This window comes from Oculina patagonica, chromosome 3 (genome assembly GCF_052425735.1).
Source record: "Oculina patagonica isolate OP01 chromosome 3, crgOcupat, whole genome shotgun sequence".
NCBI classification, from domain to species: Eukaryota; Metazoa; Cnidaria; class Anthozoa; order Scleractinia; family Oculinidae; genus Oculina; species Oculina patagonica.
In genome coordinates this window covers 2,432,518-2,452,941 of record NC_135760.1, presented here as the reverse complement: position 1 = coordinate 2,452,941, position 20,424 = coordinate 2,432,518, and the positions used below count along the sequence as shown (strand labels likewise).

The following is a 20,424-nucleotide window of genomic DNA, read 5'->3' as shown; positions in this document are numbered from 1 at the left end:
CATGGAAAACACACGATTTGTTTTAAGATAAAATTGACTTTCTTTATTACTGAATAGTTCCTTGTGGCTATAATTACGGAGCTGTCGAGCTAAACAGTAGCACATTATCAACCAAGAAAAAGACCAAAGTCGGCACTCACTGTAAGTTCGTTTTCTCAGCTTTACAGGTCGACGTAGGTTGAACATGAGTAAGGATGTCAGTGGTGAAATATGTTTTGATATACAGTACAATCCTCAGGGGAAACGAAGATTGCTTCAAGAAATTGGGAGATTCGAGAAATCAAGGGTAAAATTACAGAGAAGTACTATCCAAGGGAACGAAAATTGGTTCAAGAAATCGGGAGTTTCGGTTAGTTCGATCCGAGAAATCGAGATTCTACTGTAAGTGTAAAAATATTTCGCCAAATGGTATAGTTTCAGCTGTCGCTATCAAAAAGAAAACGCAAGTAACCTGATTAGATGAGTTATTCGCGGAATCAAATATTTGCTAAAAGTTGATGACGCGAAAGTAGCTCAGTCCCGTGAAAAATGGTAGGTGTGAAAATCAAATACAGCTGCATGTTAGGTAAAATCAAATAAAACGTTTTCTTTATATAAAACCCCAACGTCGTTTCTCACTTGGAATCTGATCTGGACCATACATCAAGAATACTAAGTGACTTTCATTCAAGACTTTGGATTCATGCAAAACCGAGTGCAGCGAGCGAGTCTGCCAAGATCTGGTATATGCCTCCATAATGGGACGCGGCGATTACTGTTCTTTATGGTTTAGCGATCACTCATATTAATAAGCCGCAACCCATGCAAAGTGCAGCTGCGCTAGGCTAACTTAATCAACTCCGCTCTTTAGTCACATAAATCCTTAGTTATATTCTTTACATTACCTGTTAGACGACCCAGAATTGATTTTATGATCTTAATAATGATTTTTAAGGCCATACATGGGGAAGCGCCGGACTATTTCTGTAACCTAATTCATGTTAAGAATCGATCCATGTAATGGCCTTTGCTCCAATATTGAAGCTATGCACCACCGTCTACGAAAACGAAAAAGACACTTGGTGACAGAGCTTTTACTGCTGCTGCGCCACCACTCTGGAACAAATAGCAGAGTGCAATGGCATGTTCAAAACGAGCGGGGGACTGGGTACGAATATTTAATATAGATTGGATTGAAAAACTGGGCCTGTCATCTAAAAGAGCATCCAAAATTTAGTAACTCAACCAAATTTGATAGTTATTGGTTTAAACGCAAAGGCATGGGACTCTTTTAAAAATCGTTAAAATAAGAGAGCTCTCTTATTTTAACGATTTTTAAAAGAGTCCCATGCCTTTGCGTTTAAACCAATAACTCTCAAATTTGGTTGAGTTACTAATTTTTGGATGCTCTTTCAGATGACAGGCCCAGTTTTTCAATCCAATCTATATTGAATATTCGTACCCAGTCCCCCGCTCGTTTTGAACATGGCTAATTAGAGAGAAGGACAATATTAAGCTTCTGAAGTCCAAATTGAAGAAATTAGTTAGAAACGCGTATGAAGATCTTGTTAGTATTTATACCATAAACGAGAGAATTCTCGCGCGCTGATTGGTCCAAAGTTATGGTCGATGAGAGTATAGACCATGAAAGTGACGTCAGATCACGCCACGCACACGCGCGGGCTAAAAGATGTGTAAGTTTGGTCTCCATGAATGAAAGCGAATTTCATCGTGTTTTATTTGAATCAAGTACTCATTTGTTTTCGGAATTCAGGATTGGACTTCTACTTAGGTGATCTGTCGAAAGAAAATTGACCAGGCTTTTGAATTGTTGGTCTAACTGAGAAGAACGGTGCTAGCGAACCGGCAGCGGACTGTCGATGTTTAGTGAACGAGCGCTAACAAGATCTTCAGAAAGAAAAATAATCTTGCTCGCTTTAAGCGATAGGCACACACTCAACGAGAGAGGAAAAGGTAATTAAAATTGTTATTCTTTGAATTCTTGTTTATCTTCTTTTGTATCATTGTCGTTTTTACTTGTCGGACCGGAATATTTACGTCCCACCGACAAAGTTTCTTCACGGTCAGTCATCGCTTTTGATAAATACTTGTTCGAGTTTGTTATGGTATAAAACAAATCGACCACATTTTTCCATGGTCTACACTCTTATAGACCATAGAAATGACGCCATAAAATGTCCAAAACTTTGCAGTGAAACCACACACCTTCGGCTCGTGGTTCCACTTGAGTTTTGAACATTTTCTGACGTCATTTCTATGGTCTATACGAGTATAGACCATGGAAAAATGTGGTCGATTTGTTAAATACCACACAAGTGAATGGTACTTTGCGCGCGCTGATTGGCTAACTAGGAGTTGATTAGCTGGAAAAAGGATTGACATAATAATCTATTAAAAATCACCACACCAGCTCTAATTAATGGCCCTGTTTATTAAAATAATTAACAAACATTTCTGTCTTATCTAATGGCCCATCACATATTATTAGCCTCTTCCATTTATTCACTGTTAGTGACACTTTCTAACTACGCCGGGTATTTCGCTTTTCTACTTGGGGATTTCTTGGAATACTGGTAAACTTTTAGTTGATTTATGTTCGATTGAGCGCAACAAACCAAAAAGCCCTGTCCATTGGCCCATGACATAAAGCCATGACACCATCACTTAAAAATAAATGACAGTATTTCTTATTGAACATGTTAAGTACAGTAAGAATTTGTAAGTGTTTCATTTTATGGGCTACAAATTTATTTTTTAAGCCTTGATAAGAATTAAGTAAAGTTATAGCAACATTGCCATATCCCAAAAGCGCAGTATTATACTAAGACTTTCAGATACACATTCAACACAGATTGTCAATAACAAAAGTCAATATGTATTAAAGTTTGCATACACAGCTGCATGCAGTGTCTAAAATGGTATGAATTTGCTCACAAAAATTCCAGCTTTCAGTAAAGGAATTAAGCAATGAGATAAATAAAGATGTTTATTTACTCTTATTAAATAAAAAGTCATTTTACCTCCATCATGAATATCAATAAACTGCTGCACTGAATCTATTTCACTCGGAGTAAACAAAATCTCAGGCGCTTCTTGCAAACTGCCATCACTTTCATTTTCATCTCGAAATTCCAGCAGCTGCCCCCCCACCACTGTAAAACAAAATAATCACATCACAAACTTGATTTTAAAATCGTAATTTTCTTCGAAATGTGTTGATACTCTTTGTGAATTCGTCAAAAATTAAAAAGGCCAATAAATACTTGTTTACAAATCAAATTCTCAGTCCCATTTCAGTAAAACTGAATTTTAACGAATAGTATTTTCAACAGTAGCCATGTCACAAGCAAATACTTAGTGGCGAAACCAGGGAATAAAATAAGCTTTACGCAAGTAAAATGTGCCGTAAATATAAGCTTACTTTGCGTATAAACACACTGTAAAAAGTAAGACAAACGTAGAGGTAATGACAAAAACACTGTGTTTTGTACCCACCTTCACCACTACACTGTTCGTTTTGCCTCTGTTCCCTTGTTCTCGGCTATTTCTTTGCCTGTTTTATCGGCACCTCTCATGCTATTTTCCTTGCTTTTCTTCGCTACTTTGCTGCCAGCTTTGACGGCCCTTCGCTATAGTTTTTTGCCTGTTTTCTGTCCGGGTTTTCTGGATCTCTCGCGAACTCTTTCCCGTCGCAGATCGCTTCAACCCTGTTTCCTCGAAGTTAAGTTCACTCTGCTCTCGTTTGTAGTCATCGGCATAACAAGGAGCCAAAATAAATATGTTTGTCTCAATTTCTAACCTTCAGACTTGCTGAATAGGGTTTGAAAAAATACCAGAGTTAGTAGTCTACTAACTCTGAAAATACAACAAAGTCATTTTGAAAATTTCTTTGCCAAGAGACCTCAAACTGCAATTTCGCGCCAGTACTGCGCGAGTTGACACAGTAGTTCATCCCCAGTTCTTTTCCGTGCGTACGGTCGGACGGACGGTCACGTGACATCCAAAATTTTTCACATCGACGGGTTACCAAATTCTGTTCCGTTGAGCCCGCATGTTACCAATGGAGCTACGCTCGCGCGCCTTCGGTGCGTGGGAGCTCCGCTATAATTATCTTGAGAAGAAAATATTCTGCTGCTGTATTTTATACGTCGATTTCACGACAAAGCCAAAAACAAAACTGTTCTGAAAAATGCCTCAGTGCCCTTTCACCAAAATATAATCTCCATCGATAGAAGGATGCTTTTAATTAGTTACTTTAAAATAAATAGCTGTTGTGTTTCGGTGAATTTTGACGAAATATGGGCAGAAATTGTTAAGTCACGTGTATGATAGTAACTCAGCACGGATAAAATATTTATTAAAATATTTTTAAACCTCTTTTTCAACTATCACTCCCTGCCTGGTTCTGCCTTGTTTTCTCATCGACACGATCCTTAATAATCCAATCTCCCTACATTTTCATAATTTGTATTTGCTTTCCTTAGCTTCCATACTCGATCTACCGCAGGATATACCAATCGCGAAATTAAGAAGTCCTCTTTCTGGCGATGTTTGAGTTCTTCGTTTTCGGGTTTATGGATGTTCGTTTTTGATCATGAGTTCTGGAGTCTTCGGCCAGTGTTTTCGAGTCTGGGGCAAGCGTAGTCGATGTCTGAGGTCCTCGATCTGCGTTTTCGGAGTCATCGTTTTAGATCTAGCTTGGGAGGTTTCGTTTTCGACTTTATGGTGTTTGTTTTCGAGTTTTGGAGTCTTCGTTTTTGACTACTCTTCAAAGTGAACCTCTTTTGGTTGCCGAGCAAGCCGGAAAAAAAGCAATTCACAGGCAAAAGTAAAAGTTGCGTCCTTATGGAGTTTATGCACCATAAATTTATCTTTTTCATTTGCGCGCATTCATTCCATTCCATAATCTTTGTTTCCTCGCAATTTACTTCACCCAGAACCACGAAAACATCAAAGAAATTAAAAGAAGCGCCTTTCGTCTCAGATATAAAACATAAACAAAAGGCTAAATGTTTGTGGAAGCCTATAAACATACATTTGGCCTCTGTTTGTATATATCTATCCGTTTATTTGAACTAGAATATAGTTGAATTTGATACTTAATAATTAGTTGAATTTGTTTGTTTGCGAGAAAGGGGATCTGGATCAAAAACGTGATCGATGTGGTTAGTAATATTCTTTATCAAAGATTTTGCACAGCCAGACTTCTACTGACTGATTGTCTAACAAGTCTCCCATTGCGTGCTCTTCTCGTGAGGTTGCTAATCGCGTTTGGGAATGTGTAATAATGGCACTCGTGCGCAATGAAAACATTCTGATCTCCCACGCAGCTTAGTTCAAATTGTAGTAAAATAAAAAATTACAAAGATCAAGATAATATCTGACTTAAGAGCCCGCTTTGGTTTTCTAATAAAGTGTTGTAAGAATTTTTCCCATCGCTGTCCATGGACAGCGAGGAGCACGTTAGCAGCCGAGTTGACAAGAATGAAAAACATGATGTAATTGTTTAAGTAATGTTTAATAAATGAGCAGCAGTGTTTTTTCAAGTGTAAAACACGAGGCGCAGCCGAGTGTTTTAGACTTGATAAAACACGAACTGCGAATTTATTGAACGGCTTCAAAATCTTCTGATGTAGATCAACTCATTCTTGCACTTATATTTAGATTTGGGGTTATTTTGGTCTAGAAATTCGACGCAAAGTTGAGCCGTGTCTTTATCGGATATAAAGACACTCATTAAACATTAATTTCTTTTGTATTTTCTTTATGAATTATAAATGAGTTTTTGAATAAATTGTCAGGACCAATTTTAGGAGACAATATGGAGAATTAATATTATTGCAATGGAAGGGACCGCAGGGAAGTCCGTGCTTTTTGCTTTGTAAAACAGCTTTCTTGATTAGCTGTCTAGAGTTATTAGTCGGAGGCAGCTTGATCAAGGTTTTTAATATACGTGTTGCGGAGGTACTGTTTTGGTACACCAGCTAGCCCCTGCAGACCTCGATGGCTTTCATTACTGAAATTTTCAACGATACTTTCATTTGCCATGGAAAAGTTATTCTGAGGACAGTAAATATTGACACTGATCGCGGCAGGAGATGAGAAAATACTGCGCGCAGCGTGATCGCTCTCACTTACAACTTGCCTGACCTGAACCACGGAAAGGCGTTGTTTCCTCTATCCGCCGACGGATTAACTACAAGACAGCCCCTCTGCGACTGCTAGCTCAACAGCAAGGTACAAATTTATTCTGGTTTGTTTCTGATTGCTTTTACAATTTTGGCCTTAAGTGCAATGTTAGGTTTTTGTAAAGCAAGTCGTTCAGGAGAATGGCCTGAATATTAGTTTAAAACATTTCGTCACCTATTTGTGAGTTTAATGGAGATTTGACAGCACTTCTTCCAAAATGATAATTAACGGCGCCCTACTTCTGTGCGACAATTGCAGTTCGCGCTCTCACAAAACGCTTTCACATCATTTTCAAATGATGATAAACGAATACTAAACCTTGTTTAATTTATAACACATTAAATTTAAGTGAACCATTTATTGTCTCTCATGATCACATTTTATCAAATAGCTTGATCACAAAAACACCTTTCAGTATTTGCGAAAAGTCTACAACTCGTGAATTTCATATTTTCTGAAGCAATATACAGCAAAATGGTTCTGCAAAGAACACACGGTGTGGTAAAAGTGACACATGTAAATGTTTCGATTATTTCGACCGAGTGACGTTATAATAATTTTGAAATTTTAAAGAAGGATCTGGTTTATGGAAAGTTACCGGTATTCTCCCGTCAAACCGAGCACTTTGAATTCCAGTGTATCAATACACTAGCCTAGTATAAATGTCAATCGTCCCCTGCCCTCGGCGTAAACCCCGGCGAGTGACTCCCATCGAAAGTTAGGCTCAAAAATCAAACACATGCAGTAATTTCAACATTCAGAACGCTGAATGACGGCATGTCAATTGATCCCAAACAGTGGAAAATGCGAAAATCATGCATACCTATATACAAGAAACCAATTTTTGATGCCCGTCAAGATTCAGTATTACATGTATTTTGATCTAGCTAACCTTTTGCTAACGCAAAAGATAGGAAAGAAAAAATTAAACGCTCTTCCACAGGCAAGATACTTGGCTTTTGGCGCAGGAAAAAGCGTAGAATATTCAAAATTTCACTGGCAAAATTAAAAATTGATAAATTTGCATTAGAACTATGCATATAATACATATAGCTAATGTATGTATTTCAGTCTATCTCGATCAGTCTTTGTCACAGTTTCACGACCGTTTTACGATCAAACCAAGTGGCCATCTCGGAAGGTACACGAAAACAAACTATCTGATTTTTATAATTTTTGGCCTCAACAGTGATGTTTTTCAGTTAGTACAGACACCTTGGAAAGATTGAAATATAGCTTATACAAACCACTACAAGCGGATGTTCAGTACCGTAAATTATTCAGCACAATAATCTAAATACAATGCCGAGAAAAAACGATAATTCCTTAGATCAATAACGTGCTAAAAGCAGGTTTTCATCGAAAGATTCGCAGAAAAAGCAATATTTTGAACAAATAGTAGTTATTTCGCTCAAACTATACAAAAACAGCATGCATTGCGGTCGTAGGCCACACATCCCCTGAGGTGTCGCATTATAGAGTCATTATATTATACGAGTTTGCTCCTGCAGAGCTTTAATTTTTTTAATTTATGGCTTTCATTATTTCATGTTTAACTTAACTGCGTACTTAAACGTACACCTCTCTATTATGCCTCCCCTCCTAGAGTACTTATAGTCATTTTTTCTAATTAAGGTTGTCAGTATTTCCAAAGAACGTTTGGAAAGTATTTCCACAGGCGTATGAAAAGCCGCAAGATCGTATCAAAAGTCGCATCACAACACCCGTATTAGCAACCCTCGAAAATTATGTTCCTTAGCAATTCGGAAATAATATTAAAAGACCGGCTCCCCACCCCCCCCCCCTCCTCCCGCCTCCCTAAAAAAAGAAATCCGATACAGTCACTCCCCTCCCCTCCCGTCCTTCATCCCTTTCTTCAATTTTAATTGACGGATAATAGTAATGTATCCCAACACATCCCCTTTTCTCCCAGTTGGTTTGATATCATTGATAGCTCAGCTGGTAAGAGCACTGCACGTACCGGTATCACAGGTGTCATGAGTTCGAATCCTGTTCAAGCCTAACTCTTTCAGGCTTTTTTTTGCAACTGTTTAACTTAACTGCGTACTTAAACGTACACCTCTCTATTATACCTCCCCTCCCAGAGTAATTTCTGTCACTTTTTCTAGTTACAGGTTCCAACATGTTTACAACGATTGTCTCAATTTTGCTCCTTCTTGACTTTCAACAAGGTACGTGAAAATTAAACACCGTTTTCTTACAACTCAGCATACGTCAAAACAAGGGTTGAGAGCAATGAAACATTTAAAAGATTGGACATGAAATAATCCCTAATTCGGAGACTTACAAGGAGACCACAACCACGACCAATGTTATTCCGCCACCATCACCAACACTTAGGCTACGTTTACACGGGACCGGACCGGAAACCGTTCCGAACCGGACCGGACCGGAACGGCCTCTGTTTACACGGAACCGTTTGGAACCGATCCAGGTATTTACACGGGACCGTTCCGGAACCGGTCCGGAACGGATCCATAACTGGACCTGCAAAATAACAGGTCCAGTTTTGGATCCGTTCTGGACCGGTTCCAGAAGGGTCCCGTGTAAACAGAAGGCCTATCCGGTCCGAAAATCGGACCGGATCCGTTCCGGACCGGTCCCGTGTAAACATAGCCTTAAAACATCACAACATATAAATCACCATCACCACTACCACCACAGACATTTTCATAATCACCATTACCATCACTATGACCATCATCATAAATTGAAATTGCTATTCTGTTTAACATAAAATATCAATTATAGGGATAGCTGATGATTGCTTCACGCAGCCTGTAGGAGTATCTGACCAAGACAAAATTCCTGATAATCACATGACAGCTTCTTCTCAATATGGCGATGGTTACCAGCCCGCTTACGGTCGACTCATCGGAGACAGAGGCGATGGCTGGTGTGCCAAAGAATCTGCCAGGGATGACGACTGGCTGCAAGTTGATCTTGGCACAACTTTTCAAGTGTGTGCCATTGCTTCCCAGGGAGATAGGAATGGCAATGAATGGGTCACGGACTTCAAGTTGTCTTACTCGTCAGATGGAAACGTCTGGACACCTTACAAGGATGCAAATGGTGTAGAAGTGGTGAGATGTTACCCAACTTAACTTCAATACTGGTTAATTGTTACTGCTTGTCCCGGTATTACTTTTATTCAAGTAGAAAATCAGAGCGGTGCAATGATTATGTCAAAAATCGAAGACCACAATAGTTATAAGCAACACTTCATGCTGTATATAAGCTTTCAGGCTTAGTATAATTAGGTTCTGTTTTTTTTTTTTTGTTGAAAGGAATTCCACAGGCAAGGTGACAGCAACACTGTTGACCAACACAAGTTACCAGTTCCAGTGTCTGCAAGATACTTTCGTTTTCATCCAACCAAGCAACATAGTTGGAATTGTCTTAGGGTGGAGTTGTATGGCGGTAAGCGCGAGTTCTCAGTTCTTCTATCAATTACACTATCTAGAAGTAAAGCAACGAAGGTCTATGTTATCTAAGGAAATGCTCCACAATTGCTCACCTGATGTTAGGGTCTATTCAGTTAAAAAATCACGCCATAATATTGCCAGAAGTTACACCACATAATAATATAATATTCACGTTTAAGCTCAATTTTCTATCTCTGTCTTACAGAATCATCGATATCGCCTTCTACTACAACGCAACCAGCCACAACAGGTAAAATAACAACTGCACAAAACAAGTTTATTATAATAGTACACAACCCCACAAGCATTGTCCTTGTATAAATAAAGGATGATGATGATGATGATAAAGAAGAAAAACCTGATTTTGTAAGATTCCTTACCTGTGAAGGCGCAGTTTGAAAAAACTTAAACTTAACAAGTAAACTGGAGGTTGAGAGGGACATAAACAAGGCGTACTTTCTTTCCTTTGTTAACCTTTGTTGGTTACTGACAATAAGTCATGCACTCCACGCAATCAAGGAGACAAAACTAACACTCACATTGTACAAAAAGTTCGCGCCATGCCTTCATCTAACCAAGCAACATAGTTGGAATTGCCTTAGAGTGGAGTTTTATGGCGCTAAGCGTGAGTTCTCAGTTCTTCAACTAATAATTATTAGACTTTTTCGAAGTAAAGCAACGTAGACCTTTGTTATCCAAGAAAATGCTTCATATTTTCTTGCCTGATGTCAGGATCTATTCAGTTAATGATTAGAACATGGAATTGCTGGAAGTTATTATATCAGTTTCAAATGTAACATTAGCGTTTAGAAAACATGCACTGAAAGCAAGCCATACTTCCATAACTCGGTAGAAAGACATAACTTTCACGGGCTTTTGATTGATGTTATGATGGCGTGGGCAAAATGAATGTGCAATTTGCTTTATGAAAAATAAACGAGTTGTTTCTTTGGTTGTTATTTTTTCGCAGTGTTTTCAAATAGAAAACATTTTCTCTGTTTTAATCGAGTTATAGAGACACTGTCAAAAGTTGGTTAGAACTTAAAAATGCTGTAGGGACACTAGCCTTGTGCTCGTATTCCCAAAGCATTTCTCGTTCCCCCGAAGTTCCACTCGTTTTCTCATTACCTGATAGGAACACGGAAAATGTATTTTATTTCTAAATTGAAGCTCAGTTTGCGATTTCTGTTTCACATCACCTTCTACAAAACAACCAACCACACAAGGTAAAATAACTGTAGAAAGGGAATGAAGAAAATAAAAAGCCTGTTCATTGTAACATTCTTCAGCTATTATTTCGCATATTAAAAAAATGGATCAGTGAAGGATGAGAGGAAAATATTTGTATCGTTCAAGGCTTAACAGCACAGGGTGAAATAAAGCGTTTCCGTTTCCGTTTTTACAACGGTTACTTAACGGAAACGTGAATTTCCGCAAAAGGAAATTTAAGTAACCGTTGCGGGAAACACGTGTATACGTCACGTTTCCGCAGTTGCGGCGTCGCTTAAACGCATCACTTAAACGCGTGTATCCGTTAAGTTTACGTTTTGCGTAATCTCGTGCAACAGACGCGTTTCCGCAGTTCGTAAGTATGGCGGACACGCAATAATCATGTTTCCGCAGCTCGTAAATTCGGCGGACACGCAATATTCCGCTAGGTTTCCGACATACGGAAAGTGAAAAATAATAAGAACCGTCAAGTTTCCGCAGCTCGTAAATCAGGAGTATATACATAATGACCCAGATGGTTTAGACCAAAATGCTATTGTCCTAATCTTGGAAGGCCGACAACTACGAAAACTTTATTATTTGTGAAATATTGCGTAAATTAAACGTGGCCGCCAAATAAAGCGAGCTGATTTCCACGTGTTCTTTTCTTTCGGATTGGAGAATTACAAGTATGTATACAAGTAACACTCATTTTAAGTGGTAATTCATTTTATTTCGTAAGTAAGAGAATGTCTAAGTAAATCTACGAACTACAGTATAATCCTTTCTTGAAACAAACGTGTTGCTTGCTGACTATTATATTTGAAAGCATTCAAACTAAGTATTGTTCTTTAAATGCAGCAATGCCTTGTGATTGAACTAAAATTTCCGTTGCTGTCCGTTAAATGTGATTCGTTTGAGGAAACTTAGTTGTCAATCCTCGTCTTTCCTCTCTCTTGCTTTCTTTGACGTTCGTGAATTATCCTTGTCCTGTGGTGATGGATTTGACTTCTTGACGATTATTTCAGGTCTAAAGACAAGATTAAATAGGATTATAAACAGAGATATTTTGCTTAACTCATACTAATTTTTCATTTGATGGGAGGATCTGTTTTGTAACATGGAAATACAGACATGGCTTTAAGGAGGCTAACAACGGTTTCCAGCACTTGTTAGCTCTTGAACTTTGATAGGTCAGTACAACGAAACTTAAACAGTTGCTGCTACAGTAATGATATCAAACCAATGTCCAATCATCGCTGAACAAGTTACGGTAATTTTCTTGACATCACTGGTTACCATAACAACAGTATTTCCAGTAAAAACACCCTTTATTTTCCCTTTAAGCGCTTATAACTCAAAAACGAGTCCAGTGACCCCCATTTTTATCACTGAATAATGATCAGCATATTTGGATACAACTTTTTGCAAAGTTAAAAAAATTCTCTGGAGCCGTTTCAGAGCCACCTTAATAATTTAAGGTGGCTCTGAAACGGCTCCAGAGAATTTTTTGTGTTGAAAAAAAAAACTGTGTTTTTAACAGGTTATACCATTGCTATGGTTACAGTGATGTCAAGAAAAAATAACAATTTATTTATCAATGATTGGGCATTACAGTGGAACCCCGATATAACGATATGCCAAGGGGACAGTAAAATTATATCGTTATATCGAGGAATCGTTATATCGGGGCTCCGTCCCATACATTTTACTATTGCCGGGACATAACATATTCATCGTTATATCGGGAATATCGTTATATCGAAGATCGTTATATCGGGGTACCACTGTAGTTTGATACAATTTTTGTAGCAGTAACCGATAAATGTGTTGTAGCACTGACCCATCAAATTATGAGAGCTGGAAAGTGCTGAAAGCTGTTGTGAGCCTCCCTAAATTTTTGCGCTGTCTAGGTAATCATTTGACTCTGATAAATAGGTGCTTTGTTTATACATTCCAAGATATTGCTCATCTTAACACGCAAGGAACTGATCATTATTTTGGAGGGGTGTAGGATGGATATGATTGAGTAGGGATTTGATAGATTCACTGAAGACCTTGTAACAATTATAAATACCAAGCTTTCTGACTTACAACCACCCATACCATCCCCTGGAAATTATAAGTGCTGCAAAAGACCACATACCTTTTAAATACACATAAAAATGGCTGGAAGGAAGTTGAACATACAATGTAACTATGGTTGTTATTAAAGGTATATCGGTTTTTGAAACCAAAACACTGCTACAATGTAGGGGTGACTTGATGCAGCATATTATTGGAAGTTTTGTTTTACATGTACCATCTCAGTTGAAACTCTATACTTTAGGTACGAATACACAGAAACAGTAATACCCCAGTAACTCGAACTGGGATAACTCGAACAACCCCGCTAACTCGAACTAACTTCCATTTCCTTTGGATTTGACCCCACTTTTCAGTCATTTTTACTCGGTTAACTCGAACTTGGATAACTCGAACCCCCTCCCCCCCCTAACTCAAACTAAATTTTGTTTCCCTTAACAAAATTTGGGTCAAATTTACCCTGATAACTCGAATTCTGGTTCTTGCAACTCACCACAGTTGCCCATTGATTAGAGCAGCCAATTTTCCACTTTTATCATAACAATGTATGGTTGTGCAATTTGCACTGTACTGTATACTGAAGTGCTAAAGAATCAGTAAACTGTCAATTATTAACTTGAAAAAATAAATATTCAATCGACCCTGCTGCGACTGCAGTAGGGGATGGGCTGGTAGGGCTACAAAATGTAGCTGCATATGATATGGAAAATGTATGAATTTTACCACTCGAAAGTATAAATTTGTAATTAAACGTGTTTGTTTGACTTGAAGTTGACGAGATTTATAAGCCATACATGTACCACTTTAAAATGGTCTTTGCAGTCCATGAGCAAACATCCTTAAAAATTTTGAATGTTTAGAGACTCCTTGTAGACGATCTTTATCCTGATTATTATAAAGTCTTATGACTTTTACATGTAGGTACCTACCTTAACATTTTCCTTCCAGAAACTCCTCCAGTTTCTTATACTTGAGTAATTTCCTTGACTTCTTCATGCTCATTATACTCCAAAATGGCTCACAGCAATAAAGCATAATAAAGACAAAAAAAAGTGTCAGACAATTACATGTACAAAATAATATGAAATGATTGTGCCATTTTTCCATTCGGAGATATCTATATTCATATACAATGTTACTTTTATATATGTACTATGGGTGGCCCTATTTGTACAATTGGGCATTGTTTGGATAATGCAAATTCAGTTTCCAGCTCAGTTGCAGATAGCACTGTACACATTGTACAGTACATGAAAGGCTGTCATAATTTGTGACTTTCCTATAAATTACATGTACAGTGTATGTGCATGTACATTGGAACAAGTAAACTTTTCACCCACTCAAAAGTAAAGGCACATCCCACTGAAACCATGGGCGGCACACTTGAGTCAATGAATCGTGTTCGCAAAAGTAAAAAATCTATCAAAAGCTGTTAATAATTCGAAAACTCAAAAACATATAGTTGTGGAAAACTATCATTGTTCTTTTCCTGTGCTATGACAATTCTGCCTCCCATAAAATGTTGTAATAAAAATCTAATATCATTAAAACAAGTGATTTTTTCACCCACTCAGAAATGGGTAAAAGGCCTTCCCACTGAAACCATGGGCGGCACACTTGAGTCAATGAATCATGCTCGCGAAAGTCAAAAATCTATTAAAAGCTGTTAATAATTCGCAACTCAAAAACATATAGTTGTGGAAAACTATCATTGATCCTTTCCTGTGCTATGGCAATTCTGCCTCCCATAAAATGTTGTAATAAAAATCTAATATCATTAAAACAAGTGACTTTTTCACCCACTCAGAAATGGGTAAAAGGCCTTCCCACTGAAACCATGAGCGGCACACTTGAGTCAATGAATCATGCTCGCGAAAGTCAAAAATCTATTAAAAGCTGTAAATAATTCGCAACTCAAAAACATATAGTTGTGGAAAACTATCATTGATCCTTTCCTGTGCTATGACAATTCTGCCTCCCATAAAATGTTGTACTAAAAATCTAATATCATTGAAACAAGTGATTTTTTCACCCACTCAGAAATGGGTAAAAGGCCTTCCCACTGAAACCATGGGCGGCACACTTGAGTCAATGAATCATGCTCACGAAAGTCAAAAATCTATTAAAAGCTGTTAATAATTCGCAACTCAAAAACATATAGTTGTGGAAAACTATCATTGTTCCTTTCCTGTGCTATGGCAATTCTGCCTCCCATAAAATGTTGTACTAAAAATCTAATATCATTGAAACAAGTGATTTTTTCACCCACTCAGAAATGGGTAAAAGGCCTTCCCACTGAAACCATGGGCGGCACACTTGAGTCAATGAATCATGCTCACGAAAGTCAAAAATCTATTAAAAGCTGTTACTAATTCGCAACTCAAAAACATATAGTTGTGGAAAACTATCATTGATCCTTTCTTGTGCTATGGCAATTCTGCCTCTCATAAAATGTTGTAATAAAAATCTAATATCATTAAAACAAGTGAGCTTTTCACCCACTCAGAAATGGGTAAAAGGCCTTCCCACTGAAACCATGGGCGGCACACTTGAGTCAATGAATCATGCTCGCGAAAGTCAAAAATCTATTAAAAGCTGTTAATAATTCGCAACTCAAAAACATATAGTTGTGGAAAACTATCATTGATCCTTTCCTGTGCTATGGCAATTCTGCCTCTTCTAAAATGTTGTATTAAAAATCTAATATCATTGAAACAAGTGATTTTTTCACCCACTCAGAAATGGGTAAAAGGCCTTCCCACTGAAACCATGGGCGGCACACTTGAGTCAATGAATCATGCTCACGAAAGTCAAAAATCTATTAAAAGCTGTAAATAATTCGCAACTCAAAAACATATAGTTGTGGAAAACTATCATTGATCCTCTCCTGTGCTATGAAAATTCTGCCTCCCATAAAATGTTGTAATAAAAATCTAATATCATTAAAACAAGTGATTTTTTCACCCACTCAGAAATGGGTAAAAGGCCTTCCCACTGAAACCATGAGCGGCACACTTGAGTCAATGAATCATGCTCGCGAAAGTCAAAAATCTATTAAAAGCTGTAAATAATTTGCAACTCAAAAACATATAGTTGTGGAAAACTATCATTGATCCTTTCTTGTGCTATGACAATTCTGCCTCTTATAAAAATTTTTAATGTTGTATTAAAAATCTAATATCATTGAAACAAGTGATTTTTTCACCCACTCAGAAATGGGTAAAAGGCCTTCCCACTGAAACCATGGGCGGCACACTTGAGTCAATGAATCATGCTCGGGAAAGTCAAAAATCTATTAAAAGCTGTAAATAATTCGCAACTCAAAAACATATAGTTGTGGAAAACTATCATTGATCCTTTCCTGTGCTATGACAATTCTGCCTCCCATAAAATGTTGTTATAAAAATCTAATATCATTGAAACAAGTGATTTTTTCACCCACTCAGAAATGGGTAAAAGGCCTTCCCACTGAAACCATGGGCGGCACACTTGAGTCAATGAATCATGCGCACGAAAGTAAAAAATCTATTAAAAGCTGTTAATAATTCGCAACTCAAAAACATATAGTTGTGGAAAACTATCATTGATCCTTTCTTGTGCTATGGCAATTCTGCCTCTCATAAAATGTTGTAATAAAAATCTAATATCATTAAAACAAGTGAGCTTTTCACCCACTCAGAAATGGGTAAAAGGCCTTCCCACTGAAACCATGGGCGGCACACTTGAGTCAATGAATCATGCTCGCGAAAGTCAAAAATCTATTAAAAGCTGTTAATAATTCGCAACTCAAAAACATATAGTTGTGGAAAACTATCATTGATCCTTTCCTGTGCTATGGCAATTCTGCCTCTTATAAAATGTTGTATTCAAAATCTTATATTATTGAAACAAGTGATTTTTTCACCCACTCAGAAATGGGTAAAAGGCCTTCCCACTGAAACCATGGGCGGCACACTTGAGTCAATGAATCATGCTCGCGAAAGTTAAAAATCTATTAAAAGCTGTTAATAATTCGCAACTCAAAAACATATAGTTGTGGAAAACTATCATTGTTCCTTTCCTGTGCTATGACAATTCTGCCTCTCATAAAATGTTGTGATAAAAATCTAATATCATACCACTGAAACCATGGGCGGCACACTTGAGTCAATGAATCGTGTTCGCGAAAGTCAAACAAGTGTCAAAAGCTGTTAATACTTATAGTTCGCAACTCAACAACATATAGTTGTGGAAAACTACATGTATCATTGTTCCTTTCCTGTGCTGTGACAATTCTGCATCTTTCATTATAATTAATGCTGTAAAATGTTGTGTCCGCACATCCCACATAACCAGTAGGCAGCCAACTTGTGTCAGTGAATGTTGTTAGCAAAAATCAAACTTAGCTCACTTAGTTCTGATCTCAACAGCATATAATAGCGGAAAACTACCAAATGTTGTCCATTTGGTATGTTTATGACACATGTACAAAGTAAGCTTACAATGTAACAATTTACTGACTTCAAAACATTATGATAAAAACCTAATATCATTGAAACAATCATTAACCAGAAATGTAGCTCACGTGGCCATGAACTTTGGCCATAACATAAATTTAAAGTCTAATTTTAAAACACAAGCACATATTTATGAAACTCAAGCTTAAATAGCTCATACACCAACAAGGCAACGCAAATGTAAAGCTTCTATGAAACCCAGGGAATGAAACACGAGTCACCCGTGCAAATAGGTTTTTAAAAGCTTACCTTAATAAGAAACTTGGCCTTTACAGCAGTGTTGATCTGATATCCGGTAGAAGACAACTCCATACAGCTACCTTGGAAACAAAGTGGTCTTTACGTGAAGAAAACTGTCCTTTAGGCGACTGAAAATGTCGATTCTTCGTTAGGCGAACTTCGAAACCGACCGCCAAAACTCATCTAAATCAAAGAGAACGCCGGGAATGATCTTTGTTGCGCATGATCAGTTAGTAACCAGTCCCTGACTCTTCCCTGACTCGATTGTCACTCGGCCAGTTCAGTGAATCGACCTTTGTACCGCGGCCGTCGTACAACAACAACAAAAAGAAATAAATAAACCGAAGAAGTAAACCGAAATCAAAATATTTAAATCGGCAAATTATCGTCAAAGCGTTCAGCTATTGTCTTATTTTTCCTCTGGAATGTTTTGAACTTTATTTGACGAAGTAGCAATCGTCCGTGTGAGGTCGTGTGACTGACACTCGTTTTGACACTGGGGTAAAAGCAGCTCTGGGCCTCTGAACTGCCCCTGATCCCTCTAAGCCGGCTGAGCGAGCTGGCCCTTATGAAAAGAGTATCAACAGGCTTCAGTAACGTTTCAGTCGAGTAAACGTCACGGAAACAGAATCAAAAGGTGTCCGCAAACGGAAACGTTGCGGAAATGTACAATCAGGCAGGAATATTGTGCTGTCGCGTATCCGTTGTATCCGTTCTGCGGAAATGCAACGGAAATGCACACGTTCAAGATTCCGTAGTGTTTCCGCGATACGGAAACGTCTTATTTCACCCTGTGCAGGTCTCACTATGCGTAAAACTGCCAGTTTCTATTAGTTTAAATTGCTATCTTAGGCTTGTGAACTTATTTCCGTTATTTTTCCAACAGAACCACCATCAACAATTCCTCCAACAGAGCCAACCACGCCAGGTAAATAGAAGACAAATATTAATGTGTATACTTTTTGCGTGTTTAATTTTGTCCAGATCTGTATTTTCCGTTTTCCAAGAAAACCATGGAGTGCGTCGCATTTCTTTTGGCAAGCATCCATTTTGAGACATTTATTTCAATAGCAATCACAAAGCGTAAGTAGTGTGCGGCCAAAGGTTCGCGCAAGACAAAGATAAAATGTTATCTTCTCTTCTCATGTCAACTCACCATGAAATCTATTTATTTATTTATTTATTTATTTATTATTTATTTATTATTTATACATTTAAGCTCAGGAATACCGACATTATTCTTTTTCTGGAATTCATACGCACCAACCATCCACTACAAACTTAAAAAACCCTCTTTCAAACGAATAACTCACATGTGACTCATTTTTTTTTCAATCCAATATAGAACCAACGCCCACACCACCAACTCCACCACCCAGTAATATACCACCAATGGATTTTTTATAATTGTAAACAGTTTAATATCTTGTTTTGTGATCTTTGAAAAATAACTTATTGTCTCCTTTATGGTCACTAGACTAAGCGAAAATCTACAAGTGGTTTCTTATATATTGATTGACTGATCTACAGTTTCATTGACTGACTGACTGACTGACTGACTGACTGAATGACTGACTGACTGAATGACTGACTGACTGACTGACTGACTGGCTGACTGGCTGGCTGGCTGGCTGGCTGGCTGGCTGGCTGGCTGACTAGATCTTTTGCCACACAGCGTCCGCAGTTTGGCGCTTTCTAAGAGGAAATGTATCGTTGAACATTTCAATTGTTCCTGTTATGTCTGCCACAATTAGTAATTTCTATAGACGATACATATATCATATTTTCTTTAATCTATGCTAACGCAGAATTAAAGTTGCAAAGGTTTATTTAACTTAATTTCAAGGCCAGTTAAAAAAACTAATCATTGCGCGAAATCGTGGGACCTTAACTTGTCCAATGAAAGGGACACTGTCACATGCTTTACTTCAAAAACTCAGAAGACTTATGAAAACCTATAAATAGTGGTCTCGTTTTGTTAAAAATTACTATGCCGGTGTACTGAAGCTAAAAACAAGTGATATTATTGTGATGCCCTCAGGAACTTTAGTGTTACGAGTGAATTTTCCATGTTTCAGTCATTTCTGTGTTTATCCTTATTAAGCATTTTAAAACCCTTCAAAAAACCAACAGTAGTTTTTAAAGTAAAAACCAAACGCTTGTAAAGTTCATTCTTATTTTATTCAGGAACAACTTGTATATTTGTCAGCTGTTCTTAGTTAATTTCTTTGTAAGATATTCGTTTGTACTGGACTGTGTACTTTGGTACATCTGCCCTTCCATAATTTCTTTGTTGGAAATTCGCGTTGCGGATGTTCTGTTTTCGCTCTATTCCAGTGGAGTTCCTCTCTGCTATCAATCTTTTAGTGTAACAAAGGAAATTTAGGAAGTAAGGATAGATTGTAAACTAATATTTTCCGTTCTTATTGTATCCTTCACTTGGCTACATTGTCATAGCTTTTCCACGTAAGGTTGTAACATTTGAACAATAGAAACTCACTAAGGATGATAAATAAGCAAGCGACATTGTAAGCTTTTCTTTGATTACATCGACGGTGTGATTAGTACATCGATGATTACGAAGTTAGCAAGAATAAAACTACTGTTGGACCCAAGTTCTGTCTCAGCCTTACGTCTGTAGTTCTGAAGTTCCTTGAAGTTAGATCGCCGTGTACAGAAGCTTGTGACGAGGCTTCGATTCCGTAAGCAAGTGGGTGCTCTACCGAGTCAAGTTCCCCATATTTCAGTCATATTTGAGT

The 20,424-nt window shown here is 37.8% G+C and overlaps 1 protein-coding gene and 1 long non-coding RNA gene across 3 annotated transcripts in view; one reads left to right on the top strand and one right to left on the bottom strand.

Moving 5' to 3' along the window:
* LOC144646163 (uncharacterized) overlaps window positions 1-20,424 on the top strand; it is a 51,230-nt gene that overhangs the window by 20,460 nt on the left and 10,346 nt on the right. The window contains exons 17-19 of one of the 2 annotated variants that reach the window (XM_078505700.1): window positions 8,968-9,293; window positions 9,498-9,630; window positions 18,552-18,593. The exons of the other annotated variant lie outside the window; for it this stretch is intronic. Of the exons in view, the coding sequence (XP_078361826.1) occupies window positions 8,968-9,293; window positions 9,498-9,630; window positions 18,552-18,593 (501 nt within the window). The remainder of the gene's footprint in view (window positions 1-8,967; window positions 9,294-9,497; window positions 9,631-18,551; window positions 18,594-20,424) is intronic. 2 annotated transcript variants of the gene reach the window in all.
* On the bottom strand, window positions 11,410-14,658 carry LOC144646120 (uncharacterized). The gene is made up of 3 exons (XR_013569365.1): window positions 13,859-14,658; window positions 13,423-13,514; window positions 11,410-11,874 (listed from the first exon to the last, which is right to left on the bottom strand). It is a non-coding gene; the product is annotated as an uncharacterized LOC144646120 (long non-coding RNA).